Raw genomic sequence first — 18592 nt, 5'->3', positions numbered from 1 at the left:
TCCATGGTGTCCGGTGTCCGTCATCCTTTGGAAGCATCAGCCATGGCAGTCGGCATTCTGATTCGTCAAAATGGAGTGTACTGTTTACCTCGTCATAGCTACGGGACAAGCGGAAGTAGACACAATTTCAGCAGCTGCTGTTCGGCTGTTCTTACTGAAAATACTAGGCTACTACTATTCTCACGAGTTTTGTTACTTGTATAGTTTGGTGTAATCTGTATACTACGTGTACTATTTCGAGCATTGCGTTTAGCTTTTTTTCATGGTAACAGCAAACAGTTGATTTGGTCCCTTTGAAAAACAGCACAATGTCGAATCGTCTGGCGTTCCAGACCCAGCTAGCTTCCATCATGGAGGTTTTAGCTAATGCAGCCGTGGCAGAAATTTGTAAGCTTGTGGACGACGATTATGCCGTTATTCATTTGCAAATGTCTCAGTGTCAAAGAGAAAACAAAACTCTCAAAAGGAAGTTGCATTTATTGGAACTTAGAATGGCCCGGGGTTATGCCGAAAGGAGAATACGTGAAAGTGCTATGAGCAACCGCTTGAACAGAGTCCATGTTAATGCAAACATAAACATCGTTGATAAGTACAGAGTACCTATGTCTGGTAAGTCATTTTTTTGCTTTCAAACTGACACCAGCGCCACATCATAGCACATATTATAATAACCTAGGCGATCAAATTATTGAATATACTGTAGGCCTACTATAATCGTCTATAATTTGTATGTTTTCTTCGATTCACAGGACACTTTCCATCCGATGGCGGTGCTCTTGGTAGACAGATGAATATCGGTTTATGGGAGGATGCATCTGGTGGAACAGAGCCTGTTCATCGCTTATCAACAGCTGAAGTATGTGTTAACGCTGGGTTGGATGGTATTAAACTTACTGGACACTACAATAAAGTTGAATAACTGTAGCTTATTCCTTCCTAATATAACCTCCAGAAACAACCATCTCATCTGTAAGCCAACCATGATCTTAAATATGATTGCATATCCTATTTACCAGTGGAATGCACACAGTGACACACTATTACCACTATTATTGGTATTTCTAAATGGTAAGATGTACATTTAAAGTTAAGCTGTTATAAGGAGTCCCCTTCTTCTAGTCTGCAGGTGAAGAGTTGCCAGGACCTGACCTAGTGCATGTTAAGGAAGAGAGAATGGACAACGACTCAGGAGAGAGAGACACACAGGAGACTCTACAAATCAGGGAAGATGGTGAGTGGGATTTGTATTTAAAGGGATATTCCGCCATTTTTGGAAATACGCTAATTTTCCACCTCCCCTCGAGCAAAACAATCGATATTTACCTTGTTCCCGTTCATCCAGCCATTCTGTGAGTCTGGCGATACAACTTTTAGCTTCAGCCTAGCATAGATCATTGAATTGGATTAGACCATTAGCTTATCGCCTGCTAGCTTCATGTTTAAAAGTGACTACGATTTCTGGAAATTTTCTCATTTAAAACGTGTCTCCTCTCAAGTTAGAAAGTGCAATAAGACCAACTGAAAATGAAACCTGGCGTTTTTCTAGGCTGATTTGACATGGAACTACACTCTCATCTGGCGTAATAATCAAGGCAACTTGCACACTACTGGCACTACTATTGCTTGTTGTCTATGGGGACTATTTTCAGATGCTGCGTACGATATCACTGCGCCTATGGTACGTTTGCAAGTTGCCTCGATTATTACGCCAGATGAGAGTGTAGTTCCATGTCAAATCAGCCTAGAAAAATGCCAGGTTTCATTTTCAGTTGGTCTTATTGCACTTTCTAACTTGAGAGGAGACACGTTTTAAATGGGAAAATTACCAGAAATCTTAGTCACTTTTAAACATGAAGCTAGCAGGCGAGAAGCTAATGGTCTAATCCGATTCAATGATCTATGCTAGGCTGAAGCTAAAAGTTGTATCGCCAGACTCACAGAATGGCTGGATGAACGAGAACAAGGTAAATATCGATTGTTTTGCTCGAGGGGAGGTGGAAAATGAGCGTATTTCCAAAAATGGCGGAATATCCCTTTAAAGTGGGAATTAAATTCTTGTTGCCTCTCTGCATTACTGAACCAGCTGAACCAAATGTGACCAGATGAATTGGTGACATGTTTTTGAAGATTTAATCTTACTCATGTCCTCAAAAGTAACAAGATTTGTATACTTTCATACTCACATATTCACCACACATAGGCTGCCTCTTACTGTGGTATTGCTTTACAGTGAGCGGGATGTATGGCTTATTCAAATACTATAGAATTTGTTTCTTAACAAGTTATAAGTGAGCACCATATTGACTACATCAACTGGCAGCACAAGCATACTGTATCAGTTGTAAGTTGGGACCAGGGTTATATTAGCCTGTCCCCGCCCACCCAGATCTTCTTTCAGGGAGATTTAGTCTGGCAATCCTTAGTTCATATTTTTCCTCAGACAAGAAAAATGTTAGGCCAATCAGCGACGAGAGAAGAAAATGAAACAAAAACTTGTTGTGATAAACAGAAATAGCAACACCTGCAGCGCCTGACTGTTGATGCTGATTATAGTCAGTTTGCTAAGTTTAGGCGAAGTAGGAAGTAACGTTAAGAGTGTCTGATCAATATGATTGGTTAGGCTGGACCAATGAGTTAGAGCTAGTTCAAATGTAGTGCCCGTCACAATGCAAGTGTTGCAAACATTTCCCAATCGAGAGTTCCCAGACTCTATTCACGTTGTGAAAAAGTTGGGGCCAGGCTAGGATTACATAGATGATCGTAGATATTCAGTTACAGTTACATTTTTGTCTGCCTTGATTGGTTTATCCTCAGTTTAATATATCAGTTTTTTTTTCTAAAACGGTTCATTTCACTCTTGACTTATTTGCAGGACGTGTAGAGGTCGGCTCTAGAGTGGAGAGGTCAGGCTTTGAGGACAGCCGGGATTCGCCAGCCGCGAGTTCAGAGGGGCAGCCGCAGTCGCAGCGCAGCAGCAGGACCGGCCGAGGCACCGTGGAGGTCAGTGGAACCACTGCTACCCTTAAGTCTGAGCCAGAGTATGAGGTCGCGGAGGGGGTGTCCCTGGACCCCCCTAAAGGAAAAGATGAGCCAGAGTTTGGCACGGATGCGAGTACTGGTCCGCTGGAGGCGTTCTTTCTCCCCGATGGGAAGGATGTAGTCGAAGCACAGCAGCCCTCTTGCTCTTACGCGTTGGCAGGCCAAGAAGCAGACAGTTTCCAGTCAAGCGGAGCGCAGAGGCAGTCGGAAGTTATTGATGTTGACTCGGATGAGGAGGGGGATGAGCTTAGCACGTGGAACAGTGACGATCCATTGTCAGAACAGTGTCAAGCACAGAGACAGTACAGAGGTGACGTCATGGAGAAACAGGGCACAATGTGCCTTGACAACTTCACCATGCCCCCTCATGCAATGATGGCAGGCAGTGATATCTCGGTGCCATCCAGTTTTAGGGACATGAATGGATGGGAGAGGGCTGGCAACACAAGCTTCCTGCCACCGCCAAAACCATCCAGGGCAGCCAAAGGACCTGGGGGCCCTCGAGAGAAGCTCTTCATTTGCTCATACTGTGGCAAGGCGTTCAACCGGCCCAAGAAGGTGGAGATCCACCAGCGGATACACACCGGGGAGAAGCCTTTCCGCTGCGCTACGTGCGGGAAGCTGTTCTCAGAGGCAGGCAACCTGAAGAAGCACCAGCGCGTCCACACAGGAGAACAGCCCTACAGCTGCTCGCTGTGTGGGAAGCGCTTCGCCTGGATCCGTAATCTGAAGACACACCAACAGAGGAACCACCCTGATGTATACACAGGAGATGATCTTATGATGCAAGGGGCTGGGCCCACTTAAAACAAACTAAAAAAAAAACTTTTGTAAGATTTGTTGGAGTGCCTGTCTTCCATGGACATAGACTTCCTTTGTATGTGTGTGTGTTTTTCCTCCTCTTTGTTGATTATGTTTGAGTCAATGGTTTTGTAGCCAGTTGTAAAAAAAAGTTATTATTATTATTATACTATATAATAATACTATTATGCTATTGTTACCATCAAAGAGTTTGGAATTTGGTTAATTCAAATGCAAGATTTTTGTTTTGTATGTATACTAGCCATAGCATTTCAGGAATGAATGACACTTGTTCCAATCATCTGACTGCTTGCATCTTTGAAATTATTCATCTTGAATAAAGGATATTTTATCTAATTCTGTCTCAACTTCATATTAAAATAAGGCTAAGGAATTTCCCTCTCACCAATGGTCCTAGTACACCAAATCTTATATTAAATTATGCCATACCTAAAATCAAGTACCTTGATACACAATTTGGCTATTGTGTTCTTTTAAAAGTGGTGAGTAATTGGATTTATATCTTAACATGTCTATAACCTAGTTTAGACAGTATTATTTCTCATAAATGTATCCCATTATGTACAGAGTTGCTTTGTGTCTTAAGTCATCTGGCTTGTCTTCAATAAACTTGTTTACATTTTGTAATGGAAATGTGTCCTTTACCTCGGCCATAGATTACCTTTGAATGCGTGTTTGTGATAAGAGAAGATACACATTTTTTTGTTTTGTTTTGCATAATTATGCTCTAAGTTAGAGGCCCGCATCCGATGGATGCCTAATTAATACATCCAGAGTACTACATCAGCTTACTCGGTATAACAGAAGTGTAAATAAATCACAGATTTGGCTCCACTATCTCTATTTTGTGGTGAGAGAAGTCTGTCAAAAATCCAATATTGTGCTTCCATGCAGTAAGCATTCCCAGACATCTGACATACATATTCATAAATGTGTGTATGTATTTATATGTAAGACAGTGCTGGCCAAATATGCTTATAATGGGGCCATGTGTCCTTTCTCTCCCCCAGCCAGAAGATATGGAGGAAGGAGAACCTGACGTACTGTTCATTAAGGAGGAGAGCTCCGAGGAGGACCAGGAGGGCAAGAGAAGAGGGTTGAGTGTACAAGAGGGTGAGTAGTAGTGATGTGCGGGTATTTTATTATTTATTTGTTTGTTTGTTTATTTATTTAAATAACCCATGCCCGCACGGCCCATTTTGGAGTTCCACTCTGCCTTGTCCGACCTGACAATAGTATGCATGTTTAACATCTACCCTAACCTGACCCAACCTGCAAACTCCTAATTTTAACCATAAGTAGCCAAGATAACTTCACTTAACTTCACAAGCAGTCTAGGCTATGTTAAACTGCCTTTTACAATGGGAAATGTCTGGAGTTAAAAACACAGTGACGTGAGCAGCCCATCATCCTCTCTCTCCCTCACTCTATACCTCCCTCACACAGGCGCGCACCCACACTCAAACACATGCCTTAACATTTCTTACCCCAGCTCTCTTTCGTAAATTTGGGCAAAGTAGCATGCCGATATTACTCTTCTTGCTGGCCATCAGATATATTTTGATGGTGCGACCTGCCCAAAGCTGTAGGCTACTGACTGCAACAGAGAAAACAGTCATGAAATGCAAATTGACAACACAGGGATGATTTTGGCTGCACAATATTAGGCCCTGCTGTATAGACTAATTAAACTAAACTTAAGTAGCCTACAGTCTAGTGTAAACGCCTCTGGAATGTGGCAACAAGTGTGGAAATACTGCAAGTTCTTTTTTTAAATCCAAGACTGAGCTGAGCAGCGGAGACGTTGCAGGATAATGGTGGTTAGGATCTAAATGTTATCTGTTAACTTACATCAGGTGTTTTAAGAAATAGAAGCCAGACAGAACTAGAAATGGAGAAGGAACAGAAGGGGGCGTTGCTATCTAGCGAATTTGACCTGACCCACCCATCATTTTACGTATAAATCTCCCCCGCCCGACCCGCAGGTGCCCTCGGGCATAAGCGCAACACCAACGTGTAGGGAAGCAAACCCAGTCACATCTATAAACTTCCTGTCATGATTTAAAAGTAGTTTAGTCAGGTTACTGGTCAGGTAAAATGTCTAATACGGTGAGTCGAATTGAAGTTTGCACAGATATAAATTCAGAACCAACAGATAATCTTTGTTATAGGCCTAACGAACTGCATGGAAGTCATCGTAGAAATTCTGTATAGTATTCTTCCACCACGTAACATTATATTGCTTCTTTGTACCAATGGTCCTTCCTTATATCTCAACAGGAGTCGTTGAGTCCAGCACCGGTGACTCTGGAGTGGACCAGCCCTCCTCAGAGGCACAAATGTCAGCATCCGAAGCAACTGTCGAAATCAATGCCCCTGAGGTGAGTGCATCACAGACATCGGGTCTTTGAAATGTTTCCTTCATCTTAGGAATCTACAGTATACTTGTATTAGAGGGGGTGGTGACAATAGAGAAAATAAGAAGATAAAGAACTAAGATAGAAATGCACTCGGAGATAGCAGACCAAGTCATATTTGATTAATGAATTCAAATGAAATAAAATAAATGGGTTCAATGGGTGTTTCCTGCATCATCTACAGTCTGGACAAATGGAGCTGTCCAAAGAGGAAGACAAGGATGAGCTGGTGGCCATTGACATTGTGCCATCAGGAGGAGTAGAGTCCAGAATGGAAGGTAATATCATTCATTATGTCTGAGATGTTTATTTAAAATCGCCTGATGGACAGGTTTTGTAATTGCCCAGTTTCTATAATGTCTCAATTTATTTCAGTTGCCACGTGTTGGAGAACTTAAGGACAAAGTACAGGAGAAGGTTACTGAATGTATTACTGAAAGACTATTAGTTGATCAGGCTAATACGCTTTAGTCAGTGTGAGCTGTAATTGTTTATCATGTTTGCAGGTCAAGCGTTCTGATTGTTAGATAGTGATCTCAACCAATTACACAAACACAAAAATTCTTCTTAAGCTTAAAGGTTGTTGGTTCAGTTCTGAGTATCAATTTTTGTACAGTGCAAGTAAGATACATGTGGACGGTAACATATTTCTTTAATATTTTTCTTTTTCACCCAGTTAACCTTTCTAACTTATCCAAACCTCTATTTTTGCGTTCTCAGGCTTTGTGGGCTCTGAACCGTCTAGAGAAACAGACACACAGGTACTGCAGAAACAGATGGCTCCAAAACGCATCAGAGGTGTCACCTCCGGTACTATATGGGACCTGACGGGCTCTGATGACACACCAGAGGAGAAGTTAGAGACTCACCCGGCTCAGGGCCTGCAGAGAGGGAACAGCGGCTCAGCCCTGGGCTCGGACTACCCCCTGTACGAGAGGCCTGCAGAGCTGGACAACCTCTTCTCATGCTGGCCCACAGAAAGCCCACCTCGACCGGGCGAGCCCTCTTGCTCTTACTCCTCCAGCGACCCAGACCCGGATCAGGACTGTCTCCTGGTCCACCCTGGGCCTCAGACGAGATCCGTGGCGGTCTGTGGTGCTCCAGTGGCGACTGGGAATAAGGTGTCCTCGTCAGGGCCACAGAGGGCCCTGAGGCCAGATGGAGTAGTGGCTGTAATGGGCACCAACCCCAGACTCGCTGAGTGGCACTCGTCCACCGCAGCAAGGAGTGGTCGACTGCACACACTGCGTAGGAGTCATACGGATGCCATCCGTCTGGAGAGTGCCACCAGCACGTGCCCCCCTCCGTCACAGCTCCCCCAAAGGGTCTCCGTAAACCCTGCCCCGTCAACCTTCACCAGGCTCGGGCCTTCTGCCATGTCGGCAACGCAGATTCACAAGTCTTTGATGGGGCTGTCGCAACAGCAACAACAGCAGCAGCAGCCTCCACAGATTCTCTTTCCACCAGTGGAGCGTGTGATCAGCAAGAAGTATGTGTGCCGATTCTGTGGGAAGGCGTTTGCTGGCCAGTCAAATCTGGAGGCGCACCAGCGTGTTCACACCGGGGAGAAGCCTTTCCGCTGTGCCACCTGTGGGAAGCTGTTTTCCGAGGCAGGCAACCTGAAGAAGCACCAGCGCGTGCACACGGGAGAGAAACCCTACACCTGTGGCCGTTGCGGGAAACACTTTGCCTGGATCTGCAACCTGCGCACGCACCAACAGTCAGCTGCCTGTGGAGGGGTTTCAACAATGGGCAAATAAACATTTCAGTACAGTTAAAAGAAGGGAGAAAGGGCCTCACTTTACATAAGTTTTTTATTATTATTGCAATTGCGTTAACAAAAATGAAAAGTTTGGTCCAGCACTCTAACAAACTAAAGACACTGAGTGAAGCCTGCTCCTATTCCTGTATTTCAGTACAGTTACCATAAATAAAGTGACAAGACTACTCATGAGTGGAGCATATAAGTGGTGGGAACATGGTAAAAATAGTAGTTGCCTCTGAAATCATGTTCTTCTAAAAAATAAAGTAGCAGTAGTAAATGGTAGGTAGTAAAATGATGGCTTGTGAAGAACTCCATTTGGCGCTGGGCAGTGTCTTTAGATCGTATTTGTCATCTTATCTGCAAAGTTAAGTTGAGCCTGTGCCACGGCCTAACTATATCAATGTAAAGAATTGGACCAGTGAAATGACTCCCAGTTGTTTGTTACTACAAATACATGTACTACCTCAGCAATAGATGTAGATTATGTAGCAGTTAACTACACAATTATTTATCCTTCCTCTCTCTATGGACAACTGACCATTTTACGGGTATAACAGTGTTAGCTGTTGTCAAGACCAATGAGTACTCTTGTTCGGTTCAAATGCAAGATTTTTTTTTTACATATTATATCATGACAGTAAAAAGCATAACTGATCATTTGTGTTAATGTGCATCATTCAAGTATGGCATACACAATGTGTACAAAATTCCCATCTGTCAGAGATGGTCCATCTTTAAATATTTAGTGTTTGACAAGAACACACTGGTTGTTTGCTTTGAGGAGCAGACCAAGCATAGTAGTATCACATGAAATTTCACCATTACCGAAGTAGACATTCTCCATCGATTTCTCCGTTCTAAATGAAAAACATCTCGCCCAACGTGGGGCTCGAACCCACGACCCTGAGATTAAGAGTCTCATGCTCTACCGACTGAGCTAGCCGGGCGGCTACTGACATCTAGTGGCATGAATTTCAAAAATCTTTGCATTATGTATATACAATATCTCATATGAATGCTACTCGTTTTTGGACACCAGTAATGTTATGTTTAAATGTAATTTATGTTAAGCACACGGAGTTGGTGTTTGATTTGAGGCAACCACCTGTTGAAATTCACACACTATGCGAGTAATAGCTCGCACTTTATTAAAATGTAAGCTACTGCTGACGGAAGTAGCGCGCGGATTGGAATATGTTTTTATTCATGAATGCATGACGGGCACAGACGTTTCTTTTTCTTCAGAATCGGACGGATCGGGTGCATTCGGACTTGGTTTGTCACTAGGTGTCAGTAGTAGGCTAGTCAATTTTCCTCAAAAAAACTAATTTTCCTACTGTAAGTTTGTTACCGGATGGCTCTGTTCTGTGGATGTCTGCAACATCAGGTCAGAGTCAAAATGGTAGGTGAAGACGAAGTCTAAACTATGTCCGCTGCCATTCACTCGAACGCATTTTCTCCAAGGGCTTCAGGAGTCATAGCTAGAAGGTAAAACGTATTCCCTGACCGGGAATCGAACCCGGGCCGCGGCGGTGAGAGCGCCGAATCCTAACCACTAGACCACCAGGGACTGACGTAAGGCAACATATACTCCCATTAAATAATAATAATAATAAAAACACTACTGCATAACTACACTACTTACCAATTATTTGCCAACACATAAAGCACGACAAGGACATTTTTAGGCATGTTTTATGAGACTAACCTACTCAGTTTCGTGATAGCTCACGAGGGACACCTGATGATGCTTTCACTTCAACAATTTTGCCAGAACATCAGTAGGCCTAGGCCTATGGGTCTGTTTGTAAGGTGTTTTGGTTATTTGTATCGTTTGGTTTGGTTTTAACGAAGCTAGACCAATCATTTGGCTTGCTATGTCGAGAGTAGGCAGAGTGTCGAGAGCAGGACCAAGATAGGCCTGCAGTTGCCTCGGCCAGTGGTTTTCAAAGTGGGGGCCGCCAGGGGGCGCTAGGGGGCCGCAGCAAGTTGGATGAAAATATATTGTACAAGCAAAAAAAAAAAAAAAATCATAAAATATTTCTATTATTGTAGGCCTATGTATTGATATGAAATACCATTATAATAATTTGTTGTATACCCTTTAGAGTTGTAACGATTACAGTGTAAAGGTAAACCATGATAAAAATGTTGAAGTTAACAATTAGCCTACCGTGTTCATATCATTATTATCGCGGTTGATCACCACGGTCTGGAAACCGTGTGTTAAATTGCGTCCAGCGTCATCTGAGCCTGCTTTTGATATAAGCCTGTCAGGCTACTATGAAGCAAAATTGGTACCCTACTGATTCTGTTGTCTAATTGGATGGATTTAACCACGATTCGGATTACACCTTTTAAAAGGCGGAACATTTTCAACGCAAACGTGCGCTGTGGCTGTCATATAGCCACTCGGCGTCTTTTTATGTAGGCCTACATATGTACATTCATATTAAATCCATTCTACTAACGTTATCAGGAGAATACCGTAACATTTTATTTTGAGCACTGGTTGTCACTCATTGCATTGGATACATAAAACAGATACCAAACTCAAAGTCATGATAGAAGCACCCAGCCAATTAAACATGTCCAAGGAAAAAGTGAACGGGACAACGCACAATACCATGCTACTCCTAAATCATAGATTTTAACATTGCAAGACACAAAAAAATTCTTTACCTGGTTCGTTTTTGAACATTCATTTTATGTAATGAAAACATATATCCTTGAACTATGCTTTACTACTTTCCAAAAACCGAATGAAACCTAATTACGTTCACGTAGGCTACTTTTTAAAGTGACAGGCACTCAATTAGACACACCACCCCTGTGATATCATTAAAGTGCAATCAATGTGAAGTACTCAAATTACTGAATATTTTTAGCTATAAGTAATTATGCAGATCTCAAAATACTATAATGTTAACTAAATATATAAAGTTTATGAATTCAAAATATGAAATAGAAACCAGACAAGCCATTTTCTGTGTGTGTGGAGGGTTGAACAGAGACTGCTGCATGATCTGTATCCCGCTTAAGGCAATAAGGTTTTCCCTATATATTTTTGTAATGTAATAGGCCTAAACACTGTCACACTTTTTTTAAAAAAACTATTTCAGCTTATGTGTGCCTATCAGTGCTTTTTTAACATATGAACGCATATTTTTTTTAAATACCGAGAAACGTGTAAAACCATTGCATCCCTAAATAGTGCAAAGCCTATAAAATAAATAGATTTTCACCTATATAGGCCTATTTTATTAACTTATTTCTACATTTGCCGTATCGTTGATGGGTTAAATACAACATCATGCAAAAGGGGGGCCTTGGCCACAATCTAGTGGTATTTGGGGGGCCTTGTCATGGGAAAGTTTGGGAACCCCTGGCCTAGGCCTACTCTCATTAGACATTTTCTGATATAATGACTTGGGTGTGTAGGCTACGCACTGATGTCGTCTAGCCTTTGGATGAGCTCGATTTAACCGCACACTCCCGGATGACTGAACAGAAAACAACTCTTCCCATATAAGGCACCGCTGGGATTTGAACCCAGGATCTCCTGTTTACTAGACAGGCGCTTTAACCATCTAAGCCACGGCGCCAGTAATTTATAACAAATGCAAAAGTCATCACCTTTACATAGTTTTGTGATTTTATACAGGCTTTTAATGACTATTTCGCGAACAGAATGCCTTCTGTAGCGGGTTAGCATCTGTGCATTTTTTGACTAGTCTTATCCAAGTGTTCAGAGGCTATGCAGGTCAGTGATAAACCAGTGAAACCAACCAAACAGTAAATGCAGAGTCAGAGGTTGAAGTTTATTTTACAAATATTAATAATTACAGTAAAATAAACAGTAAAGTGTGCAATTATTTTTAGATTGATTAAAAAATGCTTTGTTTTACTGGCTTAGGGCAGCAGAGCACATCATTTGTGACACTTTATTTAGCTTTCTGGGTGTTTTTTATTTTCTTTTTGCAGTGCGGTGCAGCTCCCTGTTTTTACATTTTAGAGCACACTGCACACGCACACTGACAAAGGTGGTTGGTCTTAACTAACGGCACAGTCTTTTTAAAAAGACTTTGACTAAACCAAGATATTATAGAATATCTTCAACGCATCAGCAAAAGAGTTCAAGTGTGCTGGATCATGGTCATCATAGCATATATAAGTGTCTCTGGTTTAGTCTCGCCGTGAACAAGTAGTGACAGGCCAGTGAAACCAGCCACTACCTAGGCCAATAGGCCCTTTGGCATAGGGAGGCATTCCTCAAGAAATTTGATTTAGCAGATAAAGGACACCTGAGGACTTTTGTATCCCTGTAGAAATTACTGTTAAATGTGTAGGCTGCGTCGGGAGTTTACCAAAGGCAACATAGGCGTAGAGGCTTGCTGCTACTGTGTGGGATAGGACTTAGACAGCTTTGTTGAAACACATTTTTGAAAAGCTGTTCAGTTCAGCTGAAAGTGCTGTTTTGTTAATTTGGGTGATTTCCTTCTTGATAGCTGGGAGTCGACCATTGGTTGGTACGGAACACATATTTGATCTGGTGTTTTTAAGCAGGTAAGGTGGATCATGGAGGGCAAAGATCTTCTCCCCAGAATACTTGAAGAAAGGCTGCTAGAGGTAATGCCTGATTTTTTGAAAGGGGACATGTTGTTTGTCCCTCGGTCACAAAGCACAGCGGTTGTTAGGCCTATTGCTTTAACGTTATCTAAGCACTCTTTCAGCAGAGCTTTCAGCAGAGCTTCTAAGGTGTGAGCTGGTGTAGCATCTTTTGAAAGAAAATACCCAATGGGTTGCTTCCACTTCCTGTCAACCCTCTAACCATGAAGACTAAAGCGTGGCTGTACATCCAGTTTTTCCCTGTGAGCAAAAGTTCTCAAACCACACTGTCACTACTGGTGTTAAATGATAAGCCTGATCTTAAGCTCAATTCCTCATGTGATGATGCAAAGTTTTTCCTGTAGGGTCATGTCACTCACTCGACTGGCCAGCGAGTTAAATACAGGAGAGAAATGAGAATCCTGACCTTATCCCACTAAGCCACCTGCGTAGAGGCACAGATGGTAACATATTAAACATTTGTGGCCAGGCTAGCAGCAAGCAGCCTACAGTACACTTATGAAATCAGTCTAGGTGGCCTTCTCATGAACTTGAACTGCTGCTTAGTAGGCTTATTACAGTGCATGAAAATGCACTGTACTGTTATCGCTGGACTTTTTATTATTATTCTTCTGACCACTTTTTCTGCAATTAATTCAGCTCTAAGTTTAAATGTTTACCACCATGCATAGAGCGCATTAACCTGACTCTCGCCAGATCCTGTAGTTCGCTGTCTGCTTCACACAAGGATCTGGGACTTCTCGATAGGAGATGTATTTATGAAGGCGGGTCCTTGTAAAACATTCTTGCATGTGATTTGATAAACCACTTGCCTGTTATCTTGAATGTCGTGCTTGGCTTCTTCAAGCTCTTGCCAAACCCGTTCGGAAGAAGAGTAAAAACATCCTTGCCACCAATAAATGTCTTCAAAACTATTCTCTGTAAATCTTTTAGAGAATGAATACTCGATAGATTCGACAAAACGGTTAAAATAGCAGAATCAATGTCAGCACAAGACTCCTCGCTACGTGCCGTCATTGTTGTTTGAATCAAACACTCGCTTTGGCGCTCCTGATTGGTTCATCATTTTTTGCTCCCTGGAAGGTGTTTGGATTGCTCTCGAGCCCAGACCCTTGTGTGGAGCTCAGCGAAACGCCTCTGGTGGAGCATGGCGGAACTACTGGGTCTGGCAAGAGTCAGGCTAAGAGCGCATAGCCTATTGTGAAACTCATATAGCCTACTGCTTCATCTAAAGTTAGGCTACAGCCAGGATAAATATTGTGATACTCTAGTCCAGACACTTTGTCACACTTGAGGGAAACTTTCCGTGCTTTATTTATCAATCAAGTAGCTTATTATATCACAACTGAGTTGCTGTTTTAGCCACAACTCACGCTTTTAACAGAGCATTAATTAATAGATCTAACTCTATGTCCAACTCCTTCACTCTTGGACCTGCGTAGACACGCACACACACGCACCTAAAACTCCACCCCCCAGTTCCCCTAAAAGGGACACAACAATTTCAGGAACACACAATTAAGAGGATATATCACAATATGATATCCCATCTCTCTTTTTTTTGGTATTATTTGTGTTAACTACAAATTATATTTTACATTTCATTTTTGCCATTTTCATACACTAGCAATTCCTTGGAATTGCATTTCTAGTTAAGAATCTTAATAACAAATAACCTTATCTGAACTCCAAATACCAATCAAGCAAATTACCTTAATAACATATTGACAAGATCTCTGTATCCCCATAGAAATACCTCCGTTGGAGATTGCTCAGGTATCCGTTTATATTATCACTTTGTGACAGTTAGGCTGTATTTTTAGAGGAAGGAGGCCTTTAAGGTCACTGCTCTCCCTAAAGTGGATTCATAGGTTTCAGCTGTCAGGTGCCAGCTGTTTGTTTTATTAGCATGCCCGTAAGACTGTGATTGTCTCATTCACAGGAAGATCCGCTTAGATTAGAGTAGATTCAATTTTGTCATTGTGCAGAGTACAAGTACAGAGACAACAATGAACAGCATTGTCACATAAATAAGTGTTGCTATTGTCAAGGTGGGTCAGGACGGAGTGAAGTGACGAAAAGATGGCATCCTCTGTGCTCCTTTTCTGACAGTAGGCCGTAGGCGTATTGGAAGGGGTCCAGTGAGGGTGGTAAGCAGGTCTTGAGGTGGGCCAGGACCAGCCTCTCAAAGCACTTCATGATGATGAGGGTGAGTGAGGGCAACTGGAGTGTTAAGGCTTGTTGCAGTGGAGTGTTTTGGCACCGGTACGATGGAGGTGGTGGTTCTCTTTCAAACATTCGTTTGGTATCTCACTATGGGAGACGCCCTCTGGCGTGACCAACCACGGAAGCACCAATTACACCACGTCTGTCGCAGACAGACCAATCACAGCTGTGATACGGAGGCCTGCTCTCTGTATTTATACCACAGTATCACCAGCTATTCGCCATTCTCGCACTATTCCCCGTGAAGACTACTTTGCACCGAACTCTCTGCTCTTCGTCCGCAGACTACCGTCAAGGCTGGTCGCTGAACACAGGGATTTCTTTAAGGCTACAGTTCATTCTGTTCCACTTCAGGCTAACGTGTCAAGGCGAGCTACTCACATCAAGCGAATTCTTCTGTCGTGTAAAGCGAATAATTTTCTAAGTTAACGCGTCAAGGCGAACCTCCGGAGGCTAGCGCTGGATCCCCAGGACCCCGCTCCTGCCCCCCCCCCCCCCAATAATGGATTTAAGATATCAGGAAAGGACCCCCATCCCATGTGCATTGCCTGCATTGGGGTCAGGAAACGCCCAGCAGTCTCTGGTCGACCCGGAGGTCTGTACCCACTGCAGGGGCATGCAGTAGTGGATCCTGGAAAGATGCCTTCGAGTGGCGTCGACGTCAAAGGACAACCCTTTGCCTCTCGACTGACCAACCGAGCGAGCCGAAGACATTTGCCTCCGCTTTACCGGGTGGCTTCTGGGCGGACTTCATGGATGTTGACTCCCCCCTGCCCCATTTGTTTGACAACCAGTTGTTGGACGAAGGTCAGGATGGAGTGGAGGAGGACGAAGATGATGAAGCGTTTGCGCATTTCCTCGGTGAGAACGAGAACGAAGAGGAGAATGGCGTTATCCCGCTGACCCAGGCTAGCAGGTCAGCTAGCGTTGCTAGCAGCAGCCCCAAACAGGTGGATTTCAGCCTCCTCGAGGTCTGCAGAATAGCCGCAGCTAAGCTTAAGATTGACTGGCCTGTCCCGCAGAACAACGCAGGTGCAGCGAGAGACATTTTTGATGGTAAACGCCTACCATCGCGAGCCCCATCAGCTAAACAACTCCTTCCCGCCGTCCCGGCATGTGTAGCCGAGATGAAGCGTTTCTGGGACAAGCCTTTTTCCCTCGGGTGCCTGTCAAAGGTTTCTCCGTAGTGGATGTTCAAGGGATGGACGAGCTTGGGCTCTCCGCCCCACCAGCAGTCGAGGAGTCCGTCGCCCATCATCTGCACCCGACCCAAAGAACCTCCCTCTCCGCTGGTAACCTGACTCTGCCTGAGAAAATAGACCGCTTCATGGCATCCATTTATCAGAAGATTTATAAGTTGTCGGACCTGGCGGTCAGAGCCCTCAACGCTACCACTCACCAGGCCGAGCTGCTGGACGAGATGGGGTATCAGCTGGACTCCGGCACCCCAAATCCAGCCCTTTGGGAGGAGATATGCTACATAACGGACCAGGGGTGCGTTTCCTGATGACGATGGATAGATGCACTTAGGAGGGTTTTTTACGATTCATCTTAAGATCAGTCGTTTGGTTTTTCCGACTGTTTCCCGAACATGCTCGTAGCGTGAACGCGCGTGTACTGCTCTTAAGATACTCTTAAGGGAGCTGTCCACGTTAGAAGTTCTGAAATATCCCCTAATTTGATGGTGATGTCAGGTGACTGCACGTCACAGCTAGGTTTACTGTCTGAACTTCGGATCTATACATTAATTAACATCAATACGAAAATAGAAAACCATTGACATCTGCATGTAAGCATCCCAAGTAGGCTATATACCACACACAGGCATACATAATTGTTATTATTTAACATTAGATTGTTGCCCCATTTTTATGTGTGTTGGAAGATGTAACATAGTCTATTAGGCTTCGGCTAGCTTAGTCCTAAATCATGCCAGTTCTTTGCTAACCCACTTGTGAGAGCACGGTGTGCTGCCTGTACAATAACGTTTTGAGGTGTCACTTAAGCAGACGTTTGAAGAAAGAGGTCGAGTAAGAAAATGAGGAAATGTGTTACTGTAACATATAGCCTAGACTTTGACGCAGCACAGGCTAAAACCACATGTTCCTTTCTCTTTTTTTACCTCACAGGCCTAATAAAAGGCACAAAGATAATGACAAACTTTACTGGCAACGTCTCGTTTCATAACTTGTTAGGCTATTTTGTCCACTTTTAATCACATTCCTATGTCCATTGACTGAATGCTATTTTGCACGCTAAAATCTGAAGCAATCTGAAGAAATCTAGACGCCCCTAGCGGCAGCTAGCCCGTTTCGCCCTTTTGATCAGGATTTCCATGCTCCATACATCACGTCTTTATAGGTTTGGCGTGTACGCCCACAACCCAGTGTTAACCAACCCCGTGTTGATTAAACTAATTCATAACCGGCGCGGTGGAACCGACAGCTCTGGTTTAGTCGGCTCAGGGTCAATCAACCCAGAGTTCAGCGTTAACTCTGTGTTTGTTAAAGAGGAACTAGGCAGGATTGGCGATTTTATCTCTGGTTTCGGTTTCGTTTTTCGTTTTCGCTCGTTTTATGCTTGCATATTTCTCTGCAGAGCTTCCCGACAGCTTTAGCGTGTATATTTATACATATAGGCAATATATAAATATATAAATTGCAAGCGTGGTTCTTCTTGTTCCTTATGCGTCTCTGACTTCCAGATGTAAACAAGGAGCGATCGTCTACTGCAGAAACGGCAAGGTTGCAATAGCGGATAGGGACACTGGGGGCGGGAGGAAATATTACTGTTTTCGATGAAACTGGTCAGTCAAGCAAAACAACAATTTCTGAGCGATGTTATGACTATGAAAAAGTTGCATAGGGTCTCTTTAAACCTCCGTTCGTGGAATACCCCTCTGCAGTCATTAGGCTAGTTAACCCAAAAGATGATTTTGTCCGTCCAGTCATGTCGACCTTTTTGCGCTCGGGTCCTACCCGAAACCCAAAGTTCTGGAGTGTCAGTAAAAGCAATACAGACACCGTCAGGCTATGGCAGACGTGTCATTCAACCTCTTGTAAAGTGATCACAAGGGTCTTGGAAATATATTATGAAGGTTGAAAAACTACATGGTGTTGCTTTAACCAAAGATTCTTAAGGCGTAGCAAGATACGTCGTCGTAGTTCATGTCTATGGGCGCAAAACGGAGATCACCTCCTCGGCATAAAAGGGGTGTGTCATGCGTGTCATTGACGTATTCATGGGTGTCATCAGGTCCCTTTCCACACTTGTATAAAATCAAGCGCTCGATTATCAATGCAATTGCAATCAGTTGCTTGATGATGTTCCAAAATAATCTTGCTGCTCTTTCAAGCCTTCTACATTTATTAATTCTAATATGGAAAGTAACACACACAAAGCATGTACACTTTCAAGGAATTGAATAAAAACATCAATGGAATAATGGAAATATGTCGCTGCTCTCATTAAGTTACCCCAGCGCCATCTGATCGTCGTTAGCACAAATCAGGATTTGGTTCAGCTGGCTGGCTAATGTGTTGTCAAGAGCGTACGTAGCGACCGGCCAACATCAGCAGAATAAACAAGAGGGGCACACCTGATATAAAGTCGATTTTCTCCAGACGGGAATGCTCAAAAATGCTAAAAATGTACCTGAAGTGGTCAGAAGGGGTTGAGTGTCATGAAACCGTGC

The 18592-nt window shown here is 43.3% G+C and overlaps 1 protein-coding gene and 2 non-coding genes across 3 annotated transcripts; 1 reads left to right on the top strand and 2 right to left on the bottom strand.

Annotated features, from left to right (window-relative positions):
- Positions 1 to 107: 107 nt before the first annotated feature.
- Positions 108 to 8680, top strand: si:ch211-89o9.6 (uncharacterized). The gene is made up of 8 exons (XM_062521776.1): positions 108 to 609; positions 750 to 856; positions 1120 to 1231; positions 2873 to 3000; positions 4872 to 4974; positions 6142 to 6242; positions 6463 to 6556; positions 6999 to 8680. The coding sequence occupies exons 1-8, from the start codon at positions 309 to 311 to the stop codon at positions 8036 to 8038; spliced, it is 1986 nt and encodes a 661-aa protein (XP_062377760.1). The 5' UTR covers positions 108 to 308; the 3' UTR covers positions 8039 to 8680.
- Positions 8681 to 8917: 237 nt separating this feature from the next.
- On the bottom strand, positions 8918 to 8990 carry trnak-cuu (transfer RNA lysine (anticodon CUU)). Its single transcript has one exon. It is a non-coding gene; the product is annotated as a tRNA-Lys (tRNA).
- Positions 8991 to 11574: 2584 nt separating this feature from the next.
- On the bottom strand, positions 11575 to 11648 carry trnat-agu (transfer RNA threonine (anticodon AGU)). Its single transcript has one exon. It is a non-coding gene; the product is annotated as a tRNA-Thr (tRNA).
- Positions 11649 to 18592: the final 6944 nt, after the last annotated feature.

This window comes from Sardina pilchardus, chromosome 2, assembly GCF_963854185.1.
Source record: "Sardina pilchardus chromosome 2, fSarPil1.1, whole genome shotgun sequence".
Lineage (NCBI taxonomy): Eukaryota > Metazoa > Chordata > Actinopteri > Clupeiformes > Clupeidae > Sardina > Sardina pilchardus.
Note: the sequence above shows the minus strand (reverse complement) of the source record. Positions and strands in the feature narration are given on the sequence as shown.

Coding starts and splice junctions, on each gene's coding strand:
- si:ch211-89o9.6 (XM_062521776.1), top strand. CDS start 309: ATGTCGAATCGTCTGGCGTTCCAGACCCAGCTAGCTTCCATCATGGAG. Junction 857..1,119: donor ATCGCTTATCAACAGCTGAA/GTATGTGTTAAC, acceptor CCCTTCTTCTAG/TCTGCAGGTGAAGAGTTGCC. Junction 3,001..4,871: donor CCGGCCGAGGCACCGTGGAG/GTCAGTGGAACC, acceptor TCTCTCCCCCAG/CCAGAAGATATGGAGGAAGG.